The sequence below is a fragment of the Mastigoproctus giganteus genome, chromosome 3 (genome assembly GCF_048544385.1).
Source record: "Mastigoproctus giganteus isolate SK-2022 chromosome 3, ASM4854438v1, whole genome shotgun sequence".
NCBI classification, from domain to species: Eukaryota; Metazoa; Arthropoda; class Arachnida; order Uropygi; family Thelyphonidae; genus Mastigoproctus; species Mastigoproctus giganteus.
The window spans coordinates 204,097,210-204,122,161 of NC_143577.1; the positions used below are offsets into that span (position 1 = coordinate 204,097,210).

The 24,952-nt window shown below is 34.7% G+C and overlaps 1 protein-coding gene across 2 annotated transcripts in view; it reads left to right on the plus strand.

Moving 5' to 3' along the window:
• LOC150088616 (uncharacterized) overlaps window positions 1-24,952 on the plus strand; it is a 345,392-nt gene that overhangs the window by 138,614 nt on the left and 181,826 nt on the right. For both annotated transcript variants that reach the window (XM_090369593.1, XM_090369592.1), the window contains exons 6-7: window positions 4,995-5,835; window positions 12,858-12,981. In XM_090369593.1, coding sequence (XP_090225719.1) covers window positions 4,995-5,835; window positions 12,858-12,981 — 965 coding nt within the window. The remainder of the gene's footprint in view (window positions 1-4,994; window positions 5,836-12,857; window positions 12,982-24,952) is intronic.

Below are 24,952 nucleotides of genomic sequence, written 5' to 3' on the forward strand. Positions count from 1 at the left end.
GTTTCCTTTAGAAAGCCATCTGACTTCTGTATGTAAAAGAAGCCTCACATACTGTTTTTCATTTTCAACACAAAATTTTCTGAAAAGGCGATCATATTTGCTATGTGACTTTATTTTATTGATGATTTCAATAACTATACTGAGAGATTGATAAAGAACTGGACTAATATTTTTTGCAACCAGATGTCTGTGCCCAGTGCAGTGTATTGCAAGGACTTTGTGACATGCTTCCTTTAGGTGGGCTATAAAACCTTTGTCTTCCAACTATGGAGGTAGCACCATCAGTGACACAGGATGCCAAATTTTCCAATGGTACTTGTTTTTCATCAAACCATTGTTTGATGAAAAACATTAGTTTTACAGCAGCAAAAATGGGTGCTCCAGTACAGTCAGTTTCTATATATTTTACAAATCTCTTGAAATTTACAATCATCATTGAAATAATGAACGTATGCCATTAGAAGGGCTTTATTGCCAGTAACTATGGATTCATCAATCTGAATAGAAAATTTTCTTGTTTTTAGTTTGATAATTGGCTGCCCTTCAATGTTAACTGACATCTCATTGATTCGTCTTTGAATTGAATCGTTGCTCAATGGCAATGCCTTTAAAATACTGGAAGGATTTTGATGCATCACTTTGAAATTACAGTCTCTAATGTGGGTCGTATAACAGTCAGCAACTGTATAAGCACTACTAGTTTTTGCAATGATTTCTGCAATTTTTTAAGATGCAATCATTCCATCATTTGTTTGTGTGTTCTTCTTAAATAAGGAAGTAACAGTGTTACATTGCTCAAAATTCTGTTTTAAATTTTTAAAATGTTTGATATATTTACCAACTTTATTAGGATGTTTCCTTTTTAAGTGATCCAAAAGTCTTGATGGTTTCATAGCCTCATTTGAAAAAGAACTATTACACATAAGACAAATGGGCTTCCAATAAAACCATAAGCCAGCTATTCATCTAGATACTGTCGACACTTTATTTTCAGCACTTGACATGATTGATGATGGATTGAATTAACTACAAAGAATTAAATAATAAAATATAAATTTTATTTAACTCTCATAGCCCATGTCAGTCACAAAAGCACTGTGGATCAAAAATAAACAACTTCTACAAGGAAACAATAAATCAATAATAATTGTCGCTTATAAAGTAGAAACAATAGACTGAAACATTTCCTCATTCCATCCATGCCTCATATATTGATCAATGAAACAAAAGAATAAATAAACCACACCACTGCCAAGGTCACAGTTGTTGGAAAGGCGCAAGTGCCAAGGAATGCGGAGACATCACCTCTGAAAGCACTTAAGCATTTAATGCCTATGAAAAGCAAAGGTGGTTGAATTAAATCATTTCTCACTCACTTCTAATATAATATACCTATATGTTAAAAATCAGTTGTCTCAGGGGAAAAGAAAACACAATGAGAGAAATTAAATATTAAGGAATAAGTATCATTGGTAAGGTTGAACTTTAGAGGGCTACAAACCATTTGTTAATACCCATGATTTTTTTTTGCCTCCCAGAAATCAATTTTTGTCCCCATTGAGAACCCCTGTTCTAGCCAGTCAAATAACAATGACACCTGCATCTATAGTAATTAGTCAAGAGCATATATAGCTGTAACCATATAAGAAATAGTTTATCAATTTGGTCCTTTGGTGCTTTTTTTGCAAGGTGTAGCAGCAGGATTTACAAGTAAATGGTTTACCTTAGTACTCAAATATTAGCTCTGTTAAATGTTATTTGACAACTTTGTTTGTTTTGATTAATACTAAAGTAAAGATTAAAAAAGTTAAATTAAATACTAAAATTAAGGTAACTGACAACTTTGTTTATATAAAAATTAAGGAATTAAAATTAATAATATAAGTAAAAAAATTAAACACACACACACACACTTAAGGAAATTTAAACAGGACACATGAAAGAGTGATCCAGTTTTGACCAAAGTTAGTGATAATGTTAACAGGGTATTCTAGGAATAAATGATTAAATTTTTAAGGAATTGGATTTGATATTAAAAGAGATATAATGTTTTCTGAAGAAACAGCATTATATTGACTATGTGGAAATATTTTTTTATTTAGCCAAGTGAACAAGCATGAGGGTGCAGTAGCCCATACATTTGAGTGAATCATGTTTCAAGCCCATTGACTGCTAAATATGGTTTAATGATTGTTTTTATTGTTTAAATTATTAATTGTAAACTGCTCTGACTAAGTGGATATGCCAGAATATAAATATATATTTTTTTTTAATTATAAATTTTTTGAAAGGTTTCATTAAAATTTATTGTATTCTGTAATGCTGAGAAGACAAATTGTCCCATATGTCCAACTGATGTACTTTGAGAGAGAATGGATAGTTTGCCTACAAGAGTGCAGAATGTTTCAAAATATGCCGAACAAGTTTTTGTTCGACATATTTTGTTCGGCATCATTGTTGACACATTGATAAGAGGAAAATGTAGATGTTCAAAGGCCAGGCACAGGACCATCCAAAGTGCTGACAAAAGGCACAACTATTATACCTGATGGCTATCTTTTGATAAACAGGTCTGCCACTTCTGTTTAGATTAGGAGTTTCACTGTGCCCCACATGACCCTTCACACAATTTGCAATTGTTTGTGGAAAGCAGGGCTGTGATCTTGAGTTTCATTGAACTGTTGCCTCTCACTCTGATTCATCATTGTTCAGTGGTGTTGTGCATGGGTCAGCTGGAGACTGGAATGATATTCAGTAGTGTTTAGAGATAAGAATTGTTTTGGCCTTGTTGTGACTGACAAATGAGGATCAGAAGAGAGAGAGAGAGACAGAGAGACAGAGACTAGTATAATGGTTTGTGGAGGGCAGTATGACAGCCCATTTTTATGCTGAAAATGTCAAACTCTGTGATCATCCCATTTTTGGCAAATATGTTCCAACAGGATAATGGTTGTCCACATACTTCCAAAATGATCAAATTGGCTCTTTAAAACATGAATGTCCTCTCAAAGGCCTGTGAGATTGCCGGATCTTGTTCCCAATAGAACATGTCTGGGATATGTTTGGAAGGCACTTGACTTCAAATTTTCATTCCCTCAATTGATAACTTAGAACAGGCCTGGAGTAATATGCAAGATGACATCCAATAATTCTTTGACTGAACGTGTGGCAGAGTCAGTGCTCGTATTCGAGCATGTTGGGGTCACATCCAGTATTAATTTTCGACAAAATTATAAACAATTTTTTTAATTGATATCTCAAAACTTACTGTAATCATTGGAAAATTTTTAATCATTTCTTTCTGTAATCCCTCTTAACACATTTGCTGACAGCACCCAGGCAATGTGCCATGTATGCAATAATTCTTAAGCAGTAATTGTTACATGAAATTAATAACTGCTTGATATCAGCATACTGATTAAACTCTGCTGTTTGCAGCAACACTTGGTTTTATTTTTTGTCATCAAAATTTGTGCTGTAAAGACTTGGTACACAGTTTTATTTGTCTATTTTTAGACAAATATTAAAGGAGTTGCTCCTCAACATTTCAAAAATTGCGGCATATAGAATACACCTCAAATATAGGTAGCTGCAAACACATTAACATTATCACTAACTTTGGTCAAAATAAGATAGTTCCCTTATGTTTTGGTTTCCATTTTTGTAACTTTGTTTTATTTATTTTTTCTATTTTTTTAGTTTGTTTGTTTGGTTTTTAGGAGCATTAGCAACTAAGGCCATATTGCTCCAAGATATGCGGTGGTCATTCCCTGACCTTTCCGCATCCTCCGTATTTGGTGGTGACGGGCTCGAACCCCGGTCTAATCAAGAAGCAGTGTGCTACACACTGCTGCTCCTTCCCACCTGGCTACGGAGGCGCCTTATTTTTTTTTTATTTTATTTTTTTTAGTGTTTCTGCATGTAATAAAGATATTAATTAGGTAAACAGTCTTATTCTTATTTTGCATTTATTACTCTATTAGTAATAAATAAATTCTAAGCTTTGTACAGGTAAAGTGATTTCAATTCAAGTATTCAAATTATCTTAAATCATTTTAAAAATTCCTCATAAAAATGCTGAATATGTTATTCATTCAGGTTGGGGGGGGGACAGCACACTTCAGATCTTCTCTTCTTTCAGGTGAAACTTTGAAAATTCTCTCAAAAGCCAAGTTTAGGCAGCAGGGCCATTGTTTTTGGCAAAACTCAACATTTCTGAGAGAGAAAAGTCTGCAAGAATATCTTCTTTAAATTAGTGACTAACAGACAATCCAGAGAAATCTACAGGCAAAAAAAATGCTAGGTGCACTATGTTTTGAAAGTAGACTGTACTGGTAAACAATCTCATGGTCATATCTAATATAAAATGTAGATTATGTAGTGAAATTTAATTTCAAGTCCAAAGTCTGGATTTAAAAAATATTCCTACTTTCCTTTCCACCTGTTTTTTTTTTTTTCTGCTATAATCTGCTTTACAAAAGTCTGAGGTTGGCAGTCATGTACTGTTCAGGCATCTCCCTATATCTTCTAGCAGTGTTTGCTAGATATCGGCCATCTGCTAGTGTAACTCATGATTTCATGCATTTCTTTGGGGTACCAATGTAACTGGAACCATCTCTAAAATCAGGATATCATATTTGGATGAACATTCAGTACCCTTGCTTCCTCCAGCTGTTATTGGTCTGCTTTCATCCTGCTGTCTGCTCACCACTGCATTCACATTTTGTTCCCAAATGTAAAATTTTCTGTGCTCCTAGGTTAGATATTACTTATCTCTGTGCTCTACCTTATGGGGGGGGGAAACACCACTAAGATAGCATGAGTAAAAAGATTTATTAAATTCCAAATTTTGTCACAGTGCACTGCAGCATACTGTCTTACTACAATTGCTATGACTGCGTTCATAACTGTGTCCTTCAATAGCTTTATTTATAAGGTTATAAGATAGAATGTCTAATCTTCCTTCATTTTAATATATTTTTTTATTTTATTAGAAGGAAAAAGAAGTGGCACTTTTTCATATGAGAGGTGAGCAAGCAGCCAAACTTAATGACTATGAAGATAGAGTTGCTCGTTTGGAACGAGAAGTTGACAAGTACCAAACTCTCGCAGCAATAGAAGAACTAACAAGAAAGGCTAAGCGTGATTTAGATTCTAGTCCTACATCTCCAGAATATGAAATTGCTCCACTCCCAGTTGCAACTGCATCAGTTTATATTCAGGCAGGTAGCATCCCAAGTATGCAATCAACATTTGTACAAACAAGTGATATAAAACCTACGATGAACAGTATTGGAATACAAGCAGATAGTATAACTGTTGCAGAAAAAGCTTCCTCTCCAATAAAATCCTTGTTAACAGCTGCAATAAGTAGTCCATTAACTCCTTCTCCTCCTCCACCACCTCCTCCTCCTCCTCCTCCACCATCATCAATAAGTGATGTTTTGCCATTTCCTTCCCCACCATCACCAGGAAGTATTCCTCCCCCACCACCACTTTCTGGAAGCATTCCTCCTCCTCCACCACCTCCTCCACCACCACTTTCAGGAAGTATTCCTCCTCCTCCCCCATTGCCTCTTTCAGTAGGTATTCCTCCACCTCCACCACCTCTCCCAGGGACCACTTTTCCACCTCCCCCACCTCCACCTCTTCCAGGTGTTGGTATCCCTCCTCCTCCTCCTCTTCCAGGAATTGGCATTCCACCTCCACCACCACCACCAGGAATGGGTATGCCACTACCACCACCTGCTCCTCCTGGATCTGTTCCACCACTGCCTGGACCTGCACCACTACCACCACCTCCAGCTGGCGGGTGGTATGGAGCTTATTCTGCTGGTAAGAATGTATCATATTTTGAATTACTTCTAATATAAATTATTTTGTAGGTTGACATTATGTGATATAATAAAAATTTGATTTAAATTTTTTCTCATTGAGAATTTACCTGTGTACAGTAATATCTGATTTGCAGCGCCATAAGTATCAAAAGAACAAAAAAAATTTTGTTCATATTTTTATAAAATTAAAGATAAATTGATAGAGAATACTATGTAACAAAAAGTGTTTGTTCCTGTTTACTTGTTTCTTATGTATTTTGTGTGCCAAATTCATTGGTGTCATTGTTTTATTTTTCCTTTTTTTTTTTTTTTTTTTCTCTTCCTCTTGTCAAAATTTTGGCAGAAGTTAATTTTTTTGGTTTTTTTTTTTTGTGACATTTATATGTATTTCCCTTGTGTGCACCAGTGCTCTGATTTATAAAAGCTTGTATTATAAGTATAATAAATTTTTTTTTTTTTTTTTTTTCAGTTTGCTGTAGCAATCAGATGGAAAGTCATGATCCAGCCTCATCTGATATGCTTGTAGATATTATTATATATGTCTGAAGCAGGTGAGGCATAACATTATTAGTGACACCAAGTTTTACAGTGCATGTGAAGCCTATTTTGTAATGCCTGTGGATTGGTGATCATGACAAGTTGTGGATATCTCATTTCTGCTGTAGTAGTTGCAGGCCAACATTAGAGATGTTTATTTATGAAATTTAAAAAGTTGTAGCATATCTCAAAGTATTATTTACTTGTATTGCTCTCATGCCACACAACGAAACCTGCCAATTCCCAGTTCACATTCCAGAGAAGAGTCTTTAGAATTAGATAATGAATCTGGTGAACATAACTGGAATTTCATTTCATAAGCCTATTGAAATAAAATGCCATGTTTCTCTAAACAGGGAGGGAGGGTCAGAGCACTGCATACATAAAAAGATGTGTCACATATGCACTTTTTTCCACATTTTTCTAATATAGCAGAATCCCAATGCTATTGTTTTGATTTTATTGACATTTATGAAGAAATATGATATGCAGAAAGTGGCATCCTTGCTGAGACAGTTCAGGTAAAAGTTTTTAAAAGCTGTGCAGCTTCACAATAGGAATACTTGTATACACCTGTCAATTCCTTGTTGTATGCTCTGTTCATATTAGATAAGATTACAGAAATGTAATGTGTTAGCTAAGATTAAGTACGACAAGCATTAGATGGGATGCTTGCAAGGACTATCATTTGGTGGAGTTCTTCTGGGTTCACAAGATGGTTTCACTAAGTCCCCATGCTTTCTGTCCCTCTTGGACAGTCAGGCAGTACATCAGATCTTGTTGAGAATGGCCTGCAAAAATTGAGTTGTAGTAGCCTGGTGCACATAGTGTGGTAAACAGTCCCTTGGTTACAAGGAACAAAGCTTATCTTCTATCAAGTTGGGACTAGCCAAAATAGTTAAATCATAGGATCCCCAAGGTTATTAGTATTAGTAGCGGCAAATGATGCATGAAACTAACTTGTAAAGCATTAGCCGGGAAAAAAAAAAATAAAAATTTTCCCATGTCACCTGTCCATTCTCTCCAATAGTTTGTTAGTTCTGCATTGAATTTATTCAAACTACCTGCAACCATCCTTCCTGAATTTGAATTTATGCTCCCTTAGGCTTGTAGTCTGAGCAAGAGTGCCATTAGTATTGAGCTTGCTCAGTCCATTCAAAGCCTGAAACATCTCAATCAGATCACCTCACAGGTGCCAAGATGTGTTCTGCAATTTTCAGAATACATCTTGGTAAGACCACCCATCCTTTTTATTCCTCCTTACTCATTGCATTCTCTGCACCCTTTACAACAAAATTTACATCCTTCCTAAAATGAGGCCTCCTCCAGACCTGTATGCAATACACAAGATGTGTCCTAACCATTGCCTTGTACAATGAGATAATCGCCTCCTTATCCCTGCAAGCCAAGTTCCTGTGTATCATTAACAAAATCCCATGAACTGAATTGACAGCCTTTCTGCACTTCTCAGAGAACTTCATATGTGATTACACAATTACCCCAGGTCCTTTTTCATTTTCCAGTACCCTGAGTGTAGAACCACACAGGTGGTATGTAAATCTAGAATTACTGGTATTCTTATGCAGTACCTTGCATTTGTCTAACTTCAACTGCCATTTCTTAGCCCATCTGCCTAATTTTTCTACATCTTGTTGCAGTAGCTTACCTTAATTATCATAATTGACCACTCTGACAACCTTTGTATTATCTGCAAACTTAGACATTAAGCCTAATATACCTCTATTAATATCATTAACAAATGTAGAAAACAACAATGGACTCAGCACTGAACCCTGGTAATGGATACCTTCATATGTTGGTTTTTTTTATTTTTTAATAATAATTTTAGCCTTGCTAAGTGAGGAATTGTGCTTTTTATTTATTTATTTTTTTTAATCTTATGAATTTTTGCATGCTCATTCCAAATATAATCAGCGTTTTTGTATAGCTTCAATGGTTTGCCCAGAAATGAAAGAAAATTAGATATGCAATAATACTATATCAGTTTTATTAACAATTTAACTCCTGTATAGAATAGAGTATTCATCTTTGCTACAAATAAACAACTGGTTAAAAAAAATTGCAAATTAAAACCAGACTCCATCTTCAAGTTAATGAAAAAGCTTTTTCTTAAAACTGTACATTTGAACTTCCTGTCTTTTGTGATTAGTAATCATCCCAAACTAAGAATGAGATATAGTCACTCATAATAGCTTCATTTTACCTTCCATTATGTTCTATTTTAAGAACTAGAGAGGATGGATAGGTGATATAGGATTGGCTGATGCTGTATAAGCTTCAATTCTTGTATTTAGAGCCGTGTCAACCTGGAGGTGGCAGAGACTAAGAGGCGATAAAGACCATGTTCTGTAAACACTAAAAGAGATTGCAAAGACTAAGGAGACTGAGTTCAATGTATCAAAGAATATGTTTTGTCGTATTTTATATTAACAAATAATGAATTTTAAATTAAAAATTTTTTTTTTTTTTTTTTTTTTCAATATTTCTCAGATGTCTGACGGAAGAAAATGACTCTCTGGTTATGAATACAGAAAAGGGAGTGGGAATGAAAAACGACCAAATAACAATTTTAATTTTTTACAATGTTTTAGCAAGATAAGTAAAATGTCAAAAGATGAAATTTTAAAAAATTGTTCATATTTAGAATTACAGTTATCAGATGCCACCAATGAGGAATGTCCAAAAGATATTGTTGCAGTTAATCTTGCAAATGAAATAAAATTTTTTTCAAAATTTTATGTCCATGAATCACTCTACAAGAATTAAGTTTTATATTAGCATTAGCAGAGGCAGATGATGCAAGAAAGCAAGCTTATGCAGCATCAGCCAAAAAAAAATAAATAAAAAATAACCCCTTCCACTTCACCCCTCCGTTCTTTCTAAATACCTGTCCAGCTGAGCCTTAAATTTATTTAGGCTATCAACTTCCACAACAAGGGATGGAAGTCTGTTCCACCAACCAACTACCCGCTGGCTAAAGGCAAATTTCCGCACATCTATCCTACATCTGTCTTTCCTCAATTTGAAATTATGCCCTCTCAAGTGATTATTCTGAGCAAGAGGAAGAATCCCATCAGCATTGAGCATCCTCAAACCATTCAAGGCTTTATACACCTCTATCAGATCACCTCACCGGTGCCTAATCTCCAGACACTGTAATTTGCAAAATTAAGCCTTTCTTCATAAGAGCAACCCTTTGTTCTATTCACTAACCTTGTTGCCCTTCTCTGTGCTCATTCCAGCAGCTCTACATCCTTCTTGAAATGAGGCCTCCAGACCTGTATACAGTACTCAAGGTGTGACCTGACCATTGCCTTGTACAAGGGAATAATCACCTCCTTATCCTTGCTAGAAAAATTCCTGTATATCATTGACAAGACACCATGAGCTACTCTTGCAGCTCGTCTGCACTGCTCAGAGAACTTCATATCTGCCTGCACAATTACCCCCAGGTCCTTTTCATTCTCTACCACTGTCAGTGTAGTACCACAGAGTTGATACATTGCTCTGGGGTTGCTGTTTCCCATATGTAGTACTTTACATTTGTCAATGTTAAACTTCATTTGCCACCTCTCAGCTCATCTGCTCAACCTTTCCAGATCCTGTTGCAGCAGCATAGCATCAGTAGTGTCCTTAACAACCCTGCCGACCTTTGTATCGTCTGCAAACTTGGACATTAAGCTTGATATGTACCATCATAAATATGGAAAACAATAATGGACCCAACACTGAACCCTGAGAGACTCCACTAATAACATTAGTCCACGATGAGCAGTGTCCATTGATTACCTCTCTCTGTCTTCTCCCCCTCAACCACCCCTTTATCCATAGCAGCAATTTGCCTCCAATGCCACACTGCTCCAATTTGTGCAGCAGTCTTCCATGTGCAACAGTATCAAAAGCCTTTCTAAGATCCAAGTATATAATATCAAAGTTATTCCCTGCATCCAGCTCTTTTGTGACTGCATCATAGTATCCAATCAAATTGGTCAGGCAAGACTTCCCCTTAACAAAACCATGCTGTGTCCGAGCTATAACTGAAGTCTTGTCTAGATGATCTTGCAGTGCTTCTTTAACCATATTCAAAAGTAATTTAACCACTCCACTTTCTAATATATTTATTTCATTAAGAATAATGTTAACAATGCCTGTATCAGTAGCTAATGGTGAGCACTCTTTTTTGAAATTAAAATTAATAAAATATTACCTCCGTTCATCAATGTATCAACAAAGATTAAATAATATAATTTGGCAATAATATCTATAGAAAGTGATATTTGTGATTCTTTAGATTAAAAATATTATGACTGATTTTGCTACAGCCAAGCAAGACAAGTTAAATTTATATGTTTTGTTATTGTTTTATTATTATTTTTATTATTTACATTTTTATTTTAAGTTTATATATAGTTTTATTTTATTGTCTGTAGCCAAAGCAAAATAAATGCATTTTCATTTTTTATTTTATTTTTAACATATTTACTTCATGTATCATAATATGTTATTTTGTGTTTTAAAAATAAAATTATATATTATTTTGAAATATTTTTTAAATTGATATAAGAAAAATTAGTGGTGAGGTAAGGGCAGCAATAAGAAGTTTGCACCAGGGCGGCTATATATAGCCCTGCATGGCCCTGCTTGCATTGTTTGCTATTACTAATATTAAAAATATTTGATTTGCATGTGTTACTTTCGGAAGTATCGTTCAGGTTAACTGATAAGTAACTGATGCTACAATATTGAGTAACTGTAATTTTACTTGCATATGAGTAAACTTATGGTTAGATAGTTTTTGAAGAGTTTAGAAATGAGAAAAATTATAAGTCTTAAATGAATTAAAATATAAATGTGAATGTAAGGAACAAAAGACTATTGCTGAAAATTCATGTAAAAGGCCGCCCAGTTTCTGGCTGATCAAAAAAATTAATAAAAGCAAGAGATTACGCTGATTTTTTTTTTTTTTTTTTTTTTTTTTTTTAATAGTTTGTAAATCAATAACTAGATATTTGCTTTTTCAAAAATAACTATGGGACATAAAAGTATTTCTTAATTTAATTTAATACATTAAAGGATTTGCAATCATTTTAGAGGAACCCGATTTTAGACCTAATGACAGAATTTTAAATGTGGCTTCAGAAAAATTGTTGTTCATTTTAGTTTAGTAATTCAGGATCATTTCAGAAAATTGTAATATTTTTATTTCTAATATACCAATGAACTAATTGGAATTTTTCACATTAAAAGGATATTCTTTGAATTTAAATGAGAATTTTTTGAGTTTAAAAAGCTTCAAAAAAAGGGGGGGGGGTATTTTAACAGGTGGTGCATCACTGGAAGATCCCATCTTCCAGTGATGCACCACCTGTTAAAATAATTATAGTAAACCTATCTAATTCATGATGATCAATACTTTATTTGCAATTCTAAATATTGTGTGCAGTTTGAAACATAATTCCTAAAATATGTTCAAGCCAGCAACAAAAAAAAAAAAGCATGTAGAGTGAAAAAACCAATAAAATAAATTATATTATCCAGCACAAGTGTATACCTAAAATTTTTGTAATGATTGTTCAGGTTCATGTGAACTTGGAGGGTGGGAGGAGAAGAATGGCTTAATTTTTGACAAGTTTCAAACAACCTTATATTAAAAAGTTAATTACAAAAATCATTGAATATTTTTAAATACATTTTGAAAGCTGTTCAAAATGTATTTAGAAACCTGGATGGGGGGAATGCTTGGGCAATTTTCAATAAAGAAAAATCCACTTGACACAAAATTTTGTTTCTGTCTTTAAATTAATTTTTGTAATTTATTATATGAAAGGTTATTTTACTATTTATTTACTATTTGAAATTAAATTTTGTAAGGTAGATAACACTTTTTGCTGCATAAGGTAAGGACTTAGTTTATTGATATCTAAATATTGAGATGTAATTTCCTTACATGCAAATTGTTCAATAGACTAAACTAAGTAGTTTAAATTTGAATGACATTTCTTCATTGACTCTGGGATACTATTTTCAAGTCAGATTGGGAATCAGTGCAACAAATCTATAAAGAAATATTGGCAAATTGCATTCTTCACCAGCCACACAGATCTCCACTTTGACTTGGCAATGGTAACTCAGAGTACATACAGAAATATCATCAATTTTAGTGAAGCTAGTTTTAGTATAGGGAAGTCACGTGTTCTCAATATTTAGATATTTGGAAACTAATTTCTTACCTAATGTCAGTCAAGTTGCTTATCTAACTTGACTGCACATTAGGTAAGCAATTAGTGGGTACTAATCTAAATTTCACTTGCTTAACTGTCTCTTATGTAGGAATTAAAAATTCATATGCTGTTTTATATTATGGAAATTAAGTAGACTTTCATATTTGTATTTCTTAATTTAATTGCATTTGATTATTTTATGTATTAATTATGTGAATCTCTATTTACTCTGATCTTATAGCTCGAAAACAACCAGTTAGTCCAAAAATTCCTATGAAACCACTTTACTGGACTCGAATTCAGGTGACATCTCTGTTTCCATCACTACATACAGTTGAACCAACAGAGCCATTTGCTGAACCTGAGTAATGAAACATTTTTTAAAATTTATTTTATTTATTTTTTTTCCATGTATCAATTATTATATTTATATAAATAATAATATAATCTACAATAGTCCTGACAGACACTTTGTGATGTATTATAAATTAAATGATGTTCTTCACTGATCTTGTTGATTAGTATTTTGGAATTAATTTTTATAAAAATTTTGAATACTATTAATTTTGAATTTCAATTACTTAACTGTCTCTTATGTGGAAATTAAAAAACCCATGTACTGTTTCATATTATGGAAGTTAAGTAGAAAAAAGAGCCATTGGCACTATGAATGTGATATTTTATTTTGTAATTGTGTGTGCATGCATGTATGTTACCAGGTGGTCCCTGCCAAATTCGGACAATATTTACATTACATACATACAGTATTATGGATACAATTCATAAAATCATACAGAGAATGAGGTGCATCCATTCAAAAGTACGCAACAATGTCCAAAGTCCATCTGCACAAGAACTCTCCAAGAACAAATGCATAATCCAAGGAACTGTGTGACCTTAATGAAATAGTCTGAGACACAGTGAGATGAGTCTCTCACAGCAAAAGGAACTGCAAATTACTACTGACCCATCTGAAATGTTGATGTTCTGAGAATAGCAATGGTTAATCCACCTGAAATTATGCAACACAAGGAACTGCATTTACTAAAATGTAATGCATAAAACCAGAATGTGTAGTTAAACATCACCTGTGAAACTGCACTAATAATGAGATTGCCCTGCTAAATGATCAGTGCAGCACAATGAGCTGCAATAGACATTCATTATCTGAGACTAACAGAGGTGAATTACCTGTACATTTTAGTCCACATGTTGTTGGTTATACCTATTGTTATACTTATTGATAACAATAAGTGCAACTGATGGTTCTTCTTAACATTATGCAGAGACGATTATCTTTCTCTTTGAAACAATTTGGGTATCAATGCCCATAAGGGTAAGCTCCCACCTATAATTAAAACAGTACCACACACATCTTGTACCTACCCTATTGAAATTCGTTTTAATGATCAACCAATCTGATTGTTCTCCAGTCAACCCCAAGACCTCATTACATGACTAGAAAAAAAAAAAAGATGAATAAGAAATATTCATTTACAGCCATGTTATAAACTTCTAGTTTGAATGGCTTGAACAGCCTCATATGGTGGGGCTGCTTTTCCCCCCTTCAGTTCCTTTTTTTCCATGACTGTTATGGCAGTGGTTTACAAAGTATGGGGTGTTACTTCCTTCAAAAAAGGGGATGTGTTCAGAGATGACTACTTGCCATGGGACTTTTTGGGAAAGTTATATAGTAAAATTTAATTGATTAATTCAATTGCAGTTGATAATAGAAAAGGAACTATAAGTTGCCATTTCAATAATGAAAATATACACATACTGAATGTTAATATTTTAATATTAATAATTATATTAATAATCAGTGTTAAAATATAATACTTGTTATTATGATTAATAATATAATTATTATAATAAAAATATTCTGTTATAAGTAATATAAATAATCATGATGTGCATAAAACATTTTGTTATTGGGCTCATTATAATAAATCATATTAACTATAATGAATTAATAATTAATCATATAAATTATCATAATACAATAGAACTAGCCATGTAACTATTCTTTATGCAGGTTTACCAAATAATTCAAATTGAGAAAAGCACAAGTCTACTGGATTATACAAAATTACAAATTCATATTGTAGAATGCAGTAGTATTTTGTGGACTTTACAACAACAACAATCAGTTCATTGACACTTTCAAAATTTTAATGTCTTTGAACTGCCAGTGGCTGCTAAACCCATTAGTCAATTTTGACATGGTTAATTTTAGGAAATTTTTTATTCTTTCCAGTGTATTGATTGATTATTCCATCTGCATTGCTGTTACTGGTATGGTGCAGAAAATGTAGAGAGCAATAGAGATCCATAGAAATAAAGGCTCTAGTTTTAGCTTATTGATTGTTCAATGGTTGTAGCAGTGTTAAAGATGTTCTTCCTAGTTAAGCTTGTGAATCATATTATAGAATGTACCCTGTATATATTGTAGAACTGCAGTGCATTCAATAAAATCCAAATTCATAAAAAAAACAGCAATTCAACTTAAATCAACTGCACAAACTACCTTGATCACACACTGCACTCTATTATACTGGGATTCTGTGAAGTTAAAGAATGATATCATACTTATTGGAGACCCCACATTTTATTAAAGTGGCACTGGAAATAAGTTAAGTGCATATAATTTCATTTTACAAGAGTTTATCAAGGATGGAGATCAAACTGCAAAGTTCTTGTAGCAGTTGAGCATCTTGTTTAGTTTTAATGCTATTAAAGTGAAGTAATGAATGGGGTGGAGGATCTCCAAAAACAGTTGTCACCTCCAGACACTAACTTGTTGGTAATAACAGAAAGAAAGAGAATGTCACAAGGAAAATGTGCATAGCTTATTAGAGAAAAAAAAAAAAAAATATATATATATATATATATATCAAAATAATTTCCATGTGTGCATAAAGTACAGAAAAATTGTATGGCTCATTGCTTTGATTTTAAATGTATCATTTAATAAATAAAAACTCCCAAGATCCAAGCCTTTTATATGACATCCAGCTGGGGCAGTGCTGACTCACCTGCTCCTTGCTTACAATCAATATGACTACTAGTATTTTAAAATATATATTGCTGTGATGGATCCTGATTTGATTTCTTACAAATGAGATGCCAGGATAAAATAATCACACTAAGAGAAATTATAGAAAGTCATAAGTGCATAACAGGAATTCTGTATTTATGATAAATCATACGATAACGTTCCTGGAAAACGTTTTTTTTTTTCTTTTAAATTTTAGAAAAACATGGTATCAAGGGGAATAAAAGATCATCCTTTAATTTCTGACAAATATACAGTGAGGATTGAAGGAAGCATTGGAAAATGGTTTGAGGTTAGAATGAGGCAGGGCTGCACCTTATTGCTGCTACTTTTTATAATTTTCATAAAACCAAATACAGGCACTCCTCAGCTTATGTAATACTTGACTTACGGAAATTCGACTTTATGTAAGTTTTTGTCGGCTGGTGCAAACTTAAAAAAATCCTAGGAATGTATTTTGCATCCTGTAGGCATAAATGGAGGTATCATGAAAATATCGTAATGTGAACCCAGCAACACATTGTTTTTTTTGATAATTCGTTCCAAGACCTCAGAAGTTGAAATTTTCGCTATATAACTCAGCAATTTATTGCTCTAAAAGGTCATTTTTATAATGGAAATTGCACTAAACTTTCATTGTTATCATATGTTCCATTATAAGAATAAATTTTGAACATCTTTTTGATATTTTTCTAAAACACATTTCTCGAAGTCATCACCAGAAAACAATAAAAACAATTTACACTTTCCAGTTTACTGGGCTTTTCTGTTAGCACAATCTATGTATTATAAACAGGTAGTGAACTCAATCTTATTGCATTTGCAATAATACCGATAACTGGAATTCTGTGGGTTTTTGCATTTAGCATTAGCAATAGTTGAGGCATATGATGCAAGAAAGCAAGCTTATAGAGCATCAGCCAAAAAAAAAAAAAACCCTTCCCATTTCACCCATCGGTCACTTCAAATGTTTTCTAGTTCAGCCTTAAATTTATTTAAGCTATCAACTTCCACAACAACAGACAGAAGTCTGTTCCAGCAATCAACTACCTGCATATCTATTCTACAATTCAAACTGAGTCTTTCCTCAGTTTCTTAATCTCAGCAAGTGGAAGTATCCCATCAGCATTGAGCCTGCTCAAACCATTCAAGGCCTTGTACACCTCAGTCAGATCACCTTGCAGGTGCCTAGTCTCCAGATGCTGCAACTGACAGAATTTAAGCCTCTCCTGGTAAGAGAACCCCTTTGTTCCTCTCACCAATCTCATTGCCCTACTCTGTACTTGTTCTAGCAAATCTACATCCTTCCTAAAATGAGGCCTCCAGACCTGTACGCAGTACTCAAGGTGTGGCCTGACCATTGCCTTATATACAGGTATAATCACCTCCTTGTCTCTGCTAGCAAAATTCCTATATGTCATTGAAAAAACTTTATGACCTGTTCTGGCAGCCCATCTACACTGCTCAGAGAACTTCATATCTGACTGCACAATTACCCTAGGTCTTTTTCATTCTCCACCTCCCTGAGTGTAGTACCACACAGTTGGTACGTTTCTTTTGGGTTACTGCTACCCATGTGCAATACTTTGCATTTGTCAATATTAAACTTCAGTTGCCACTTCTCAGCCCATCTACCTAACTTTTCTAGATCCTGTTGCAGTAGCATACTGTCTTTACTGTCATTAAGAACCATGCCAACCATCGTATCATCTGAAAACTTGAACATTAAGTCTAATATACCTTCATCGATATCATTAATAAATATACAAAACAACAATGGGCCCAGCACCGAACCCTGGGGACTCTACTAATAACATTCGTCCACATAGAGCAGTGTCCATTTATTACCACTCTCTGCTGTCTCCCACTCAACCATCCCTTTATCCATTACAGCAACTTGCCTTTAATGCCGTACCACTCTAATTTGTACAGCAGTCTTCCATGTGCAACAGTATCAAAAGCTTTCCTGAAATCCAAGTATATGATATCAAAATTATTTTTTGAAACCAATTCCTTTGTGACCACATCGTAGTATTCAGTCAGAGTGGTCAGATAAGACTTCCCCTTAACAAACCTATGCTGTGTCTGAACTATTACTGCAGTCTTGTCTAGGTGATCCTGCATCACTTCTTTAACCAGTAATTCCATTGTTTTCCCCAGAACAGAAATTTAAACTAATAGGTCTATAATTATTTGTGTCACCCTTTGAACCCCCTTTGTGAATACATTTGCACATCTGCAGTCCATGGGGACCTCCCCTGAATCTAATGATGCTCTCATAATTATGGCTAAGGGTTTGCTTATTTCCCTCGCTGCCTCCTTCAATATAACTGGATAGATTCTATCTGCCCCAGGTGCCTTTTTTATGTTTAACTTTAACAGTTTCTCCTCTACTTTGCTCTCCGTTATTACAAAATCATATAGCTCCCTGTTAGAGTTTAGTAAACTTCTGTCCTTCCCTTCCTTACAGAATTCCTCGTGTGAATGTAGATGCAAAATACTCATTCAGTTTGTTAGCTATCTGAGCAGAATCATCAACAATCGAACCACCAACATCAAGTGGACAATCTGATTCATTCCCTTCCTTCTAGAGATTACATAAGTAAAGAAGTCTTTGTTGTTTTTCTTTGCATCGTTTGCCAAGGATTTATCATAATCAGCCTTTGCTTCCTAACCTCCTTTGGCACTTGATTACAGACTAGCTTATATCTGCCATAGGCTTTTGTGTCACCTGCTAATTTATATGCATCCCACTCATTTTTCTTCTCTGCCACGAGCCTCATTAGTTCATCTGACATCCATTTAGGCCTAAATCTTGAACAGTATTTCTTAGTTGGTATGAAAAGCTTAATAGGTTCCAAGATTAATTCCCTGAAGGCCTCCCATTTAGAATTCACTGTTTTTAACATCATCAGTTGATCTCACTGTATAGAATTCAAAAACTGCCTGAGACCACTGTAGTCACCTTTATAAAAACCCTTCCCTTTACCCTTGATGGTAGTTACATCTCTAAGTAAATCCCACATTAGTAGACGGTGATCCCTGTCACCTAGTGGTCCCTTTATCTGCAAATTCCTAATGCATGCGTCATCACTGCTGATAATCAGATGAAGAGTATTACCCCCTCTGGTTGCCCCTCGAACATGTTGTTGTAGAAAACAATCCTCGAATAAATTCACAAAAGTCTTGATAGCGTGCGAGTGACCAAACGCAAGTTCCAGTCAATATCAGGATAGTTAAAATCCCCCATTACAAGGCATTCTGATTTACTGGCCCTCTCTTTCTCTGCACAATTGTTCGGTTTACTCATCACAGTCATTAGGCCTATAACACACTCCTACTCTAATTTTCCCTTTCCCAGTGTTTATGTCACACCAAACTGACTCAACATTGCACTGTCTGCCCATGTCAACCGGATGGACTTTGTTAGAAATTTATGTGTTTCTTAACTAACAGCATAATCCCTCCTCCCTTCCTCCCCTGTCTATCCTTTCTGTACACATTGTACTCCCCAAATTCCAATTCTGCACTGCTTATATCTGTGTGACACCATGTATCTGATATCCCAACAATATCTGCCTTTGATACCTTGATAAGCACATCAAATTTATATACTATACTTCTAGCATTGGTGTACATGCAAGTATACATGCACGTGTTCTTACTCTTAGTTACCCTAATGCAGCCCATGTATTTATTTGTTCCATGATGACTCCCACCAGCTCTTGAAGTCCCCAGCAATTTGCTCTCTCTATGCTGCTGCTCATTACAATATAAGCAGTGCAAGAATCGCTTTCGCCTCTGCCTGTGGCTACTGTTAATGTTTTAGTCTGTGAATCCCCCAAGCTAGCAGTTTTCCGACCCATCTAACACTGCCTTGATAGCATCAGCAAATATTCTTTCACCCTTTCTATTTAAGTGTATACCATCCCTGTAGAAGCAGTCTCTCCTGTTAGCAAGCACAGACCACGCTGAAAAAAATTCTATTCCACGAGCCTTGCAGTCTCTCCAGGGCCGAATTGATTGACAAGGCTGTCATCATATACTCCCTCATATAGTGTCTGGGCAGAATTTCAGACACTTTAAAATTCAACCCTAGCCTGCAACTTTTTTTAACATTGACCTGTACTTGTTAAGTAAATCTGCAGATCTCTTAGTCTTAAGGTCTTAGTGCTAACATGTACAACAATATCACCTTTCGTGCCCTTAAAAAGGTGATATCTGCTCCACAATGCCATCAACCTTTGCCCCTGGGAGACATACCCTGGTCCTGTTCCACCTATCCTTTTTGCATAATATATTCCCTACATCCGTGACAATAGTCACCAACAATAACTGGTTCCTGTGGGACCAACGTATTCTGCTTTGGAGATTCTGCCGCTGTGTTGTTTGATGCACAGGACTGAGCTCTAACATTGAGTTAGGCAGCTGAGAGCTTGATGGGCCGGCCCCACATATTAATTTCTCTGAGGGCATCTACCCCATCAGAATGCTGAGTTGGCACCTAATTTCTTCACAGTCTCTGCACCTAGCACACACACAAAGACCACATCAAAGATCTATTCTAGACAGGTCTTTGATGCAGACATTTCGCATTTCGTGCAGTTTTTTAGACTGATGAGTTGGAGAATTGCCCCCTTCAGTTCTCTCCTGAGCCACAGCACTCTGGCTAATCTGTGAGTGTTGCTTTGATGCTCTAGTCTGGGTCATGATTCCGTTTAAGTACAATTTAATTGACAGTGAAATTTAATGAGATTAATAAATTTTACTGATTAATTGTTAATACTATACTAAGCTAACAGATTTCTAATACAGTTCTAAGTGTTTTACTGTTTAGTTTTACGTGAAACCTTATGCTATCTAGTTCGGGATATACGCTGTATCGTATAACAGTGGCAGCAAGTTACGAACAGTAAATCTATGGACACTAAGTATTAACTTTCAAAATCGCTATCTAAATTCAAAATAAACCAAGGAGCTTGACTAGGACCATAAGCTAGTTATAGAAAATAATTCAATATAACAATTAAGTCAATAAAATGGCTAAATATAATTAAAAACTTGGTGTTCGCCGGAGCTGCAAAATCTTGTCCAACACGTGGATTGGATACCCTTGCCGATACTAAGTAATAACCTACAAAATCTCTATCTAAGTTCAAAATAAACTAAGTATCATAATTAGGAATATAAAGCTATTTCTAGAAAATAAATTAATATGCCAATTTAGTTAAAAGAACAGCAAAAATTTAAGAAAAACTTCTCTATTAGCTGGAGCTGTAAAAACTTTGCCTGCATGGAGCTACTCATATCCAATCACCATAATATATTATGCTATTATGGTGAAATGAGTTCTCCTTCACTGAAATCTTCATTCGTATAAAAAAACAAATAAATTTTCAGAACCTTCTCTTCATTCCTATTTACTTATTACAACGGTGAAGGGAAAGGGACCAACAGGAAGTGCAAGTGCTGGCAGTGCTAGGAAACAAAGCAAAATTGATTTAGAAATGAAGATGGTTAATTAAGAAAAGCAGGACAAAGTTTGTCATCTGTTGCATGGAATTAAGTCTCACTGCTTCAACAGTGAATACTATTTTAAGGGACAGTGGGCATATAAAAGAACATGTTAAGGGATCAATGCATATAAGATCAACAGTGATCACAAAACAGCATTTGGGTGCCATATTGAAGATGGAAAAGCTATTAGTATTAGTAACGGCCGTATGGTGCAAGAAAGCCTATGGCTTATGCTGCACCAGCCAAAAAAAAAAAAAAAAAAAAAATCCGAACAAAACAATGATAAAAACAAAAATTAAATAAATAAATAAATAATAATAATTAATAAATAAATAAAAATAATAAAATGAAATAAAAAATACATAAAAAGGAAATTAATCCTATCATCCTATGCGCTTCCCTTACCCGAAAGTACTATCCAGATGACCTTTGAATTTCCCCAAACTGTCGGCCTCTACCACCCATGAAGGCAACTTATTCCAGTAATTTATAACTCGCTGGCTAAAATAAAATATGGATGGAATAATATGGATGGAAAATCGTATTCAGAAGCAAGTGCCCTTGAATCTAATGACCATTCATGCAAAAGCAAGAAGTATTTATGAAGATATTAACCATAAATATGGTGAACCCCAAGCCAAGTTCGTGGCAAGCAACAGATTTATAGACATATTGGCTTTAATAGGTTCAAGCATCATGCTGGTTTCCAAAACATTAAAGTATGCAGTGAAGTCGCCAGTGCCGATTCTGCAGCTGCAAAGAAATTTTTTGATGTGTTGTAAAAAGCCCCTTCTAAATCTCCACAGTCCTCAACTTCCGTAGCGGCATGCATATCAGCTGGAGAGTTAATTCTGGCAACAATGCTCGAAAGGTAAAACTTGCCGATGTTATGCTTGTCTCCTCTCTCTTTTCGTAATTTTATAATTCCATAGAAACACAACCCTTATGTAAGTTGGGGAGTGGTTGTAATAAATAAATGTAAATCACTGACAAAGTTTAGGTGTAGGAGATGGATCACTATTATGTGGGAATTATACTGTGCCATTAAATTGTAGCCTGCAAGATTCTCAAGGTTCTCTAAATAAATTATTTAGAGAATTCTGAGAATCTATATATTGAGCAGAGAATCATTTTGATCATTCTATGGACATTCTGGTCAAGCCAATATATAGAGAATTGACCAGAATGCTTGCCAAATCTATTATGCCAGTCCATTGATTGGGTAATAATAGACTTGGATAGTGTAGATGATGATTAAAGATCCATGGTTCCTGTGGGGAAAGAAACAACTAAAAGAGCATTCAGTAAGGTTTATAGACATATTATTCATTGATGCTGTGATAAGATCCCTTGCTTGATCTAAAGAACAATCATTTATAACAACCTTCTGCCTTATATCCATCAATAATCCCTCAGTCCATTGCATGGTCTTACATATAACCTTAATATGCTTCAGCTTTTGCCACAACCTATTATGGGAAATAACAGGCGGTGTGTTTGCACTGCTCAGAGAACTTCATATCTGACTGTGCAATTATCCCCAGGTCTTTTTCATTCTGTATTACCTTGAGTGTAGTAACACAGCTGGTATGTTATTCTGGGATTACTTCTACCCATATGCAGTACCTATTTGTCAGTGTTAAACTTTAGTTGCCACTTAGCCCCTATGCCTAATTTTTCTAGATCTTTTTGCAGAATGCAGTATCATATCCTGATTACTGTCATTAACAATTCTGTTATCTTGATGTCATCTTCAAACTTGTCATCTGCAAATTTAGATATTAAGCTTGATATTCCTTTATCAATATCATTAATAAATATAGAAAACAACAATGGGCATAGCACTGAACCCTGTTGGACTCCATAATAATTGTAGCCCAAGGGGAGCAGTGCCCATTGATAATCACTCTCCGTCTCCTCCCGCTCACCTTTCCTTTATCTGTAGCAGTAACTTGATGTGACAAAAGCTTTTCTGAAATCTAAGTATATGATGTCAAAATTATTTTTTTGCATCATTGTCCTTTATTACTGCATCATCGTATCCAATCATATTTGTGAAACAAGATCATCCCTTAACAAATCCATGCTGTGGCTGCAGTATAACTGCATTCCTGTTTAAATAGCCCTGCATTACGTCTTTAACCTGTGACTCTATTTTCCCTGGAAAAGAAGTTAAGCTAATTACTCATGTCAGCAGTCTCATTTCCCCTGACACCCCCCCCCCCCTTGTGAATGGGGATGCATTCACACATTTCCAGTTCATAGAGACTTCCCCTGAATCCAAGGATGCTCTTATGATTATGGCTAAAGGTTTGCTTACCTCCCTTAATATAATGGGATAGATCTGATCCTCAGTTGTTTTTTTTTTTTTACATTTAGCTTCAATGATTTCTCTTTCATTAATTATGCTTGTTACAGCTTGATAAATATCTGGCATCTCCCATCCCTAACAAATTCCTCATATGTGAATATCGATGCAAAATACCTATTCAGCAACCCTAGCAGGATCATAAACAGTTAGACATTCGTATCTAGTCGAACCTGTGATTCATCCCTTTCCTTCTTGTGTTGACAGAAATAAAGAAGCCTTTGTTGCTTTTCTTTGCATTCTCTGCCAGAGACTTCTCTTAATCTGCCTTAGCTTACCTAACCTCTTTGTGACTTGATTGATTGCAGACTAATTTACATCTATTGTAGACTTCTTTATTGCCTGATTTATTTATATGCATCCCATACATTTTTATTCTCTGCCATGAAATTTATCAGTTCATCTGACATCCATTTAGGTCAAAGCCTTGAACAGTATCACTCAGTTGGTATAAGAAGCCTAGTAGTTCCTACAATTACTTCCCATTTAGAATTTGCTGTTGGTAACATTATCAGTTGGTTGTACTGTACCATAAATAGAATTTTTAAAAATTGTGTGAGACCACTGTCACCTTTAAAAAGCAAAAACCCTTCCCTTTGTCTTTGGCAGTAGTTTCATCTTTAAGTAAATCCCGCATCAGTGCACTGTGATCACTGCCTCATAGTAGATCTTTTATCTACAGATTTTATTTTGTTATTACTTTATCTGTAGATATCATTATATAAGTGTGTATATCTATTACTCCTGTTCTTTCCCCCCACCTCTACAACTAGTACTTTTGCCAAACTATTACTAAAGTTTTGATGATATTAGCAAAGACCTTTGCACTACCTTTGTTCAAATGTATTCAGCATTTTCAGAATAGGTCCTTTCTACCTGCAAGTACAGGCTGTGATGAATACCCCCCCTTCCCAAAAAAAAAAAAAAAAAAATCTTTGATTAGACCACAAAGCTTTTGGGGGATATATATATATATATATATTTTTTTTTTTTTTTCTCTACAAGGCTTTCAGCACAGCATATCTCCCCTCCTATCATCCCTGCAGCAGACACATACATTCTTACCTACTAGCAGCATTTTTTCATCATAATTCTATGTTGATGCAACAGATCAACAGTTCTTGTGCAATTAATGTTGTAAGTTCCCACATGATTAGTAATGCCCTGTTTACCTCTCTTAAAAACTAACAGCTTGCTGGTAACGTTATCAAATTGATGATAAAGTTTTGGTGAAAGATTACCTTTACTAAGGGGTGCAGTATAAATAGATTGCATTAATGTTTAAGATTCCCTCAGACCTTGTAGACATTTTTTTAAGCTTTCAATATATTATTGTAATAAGCTTTGAATATTATTAATTTATGTATGTTATGATATCAAAACTTCTGACATATAT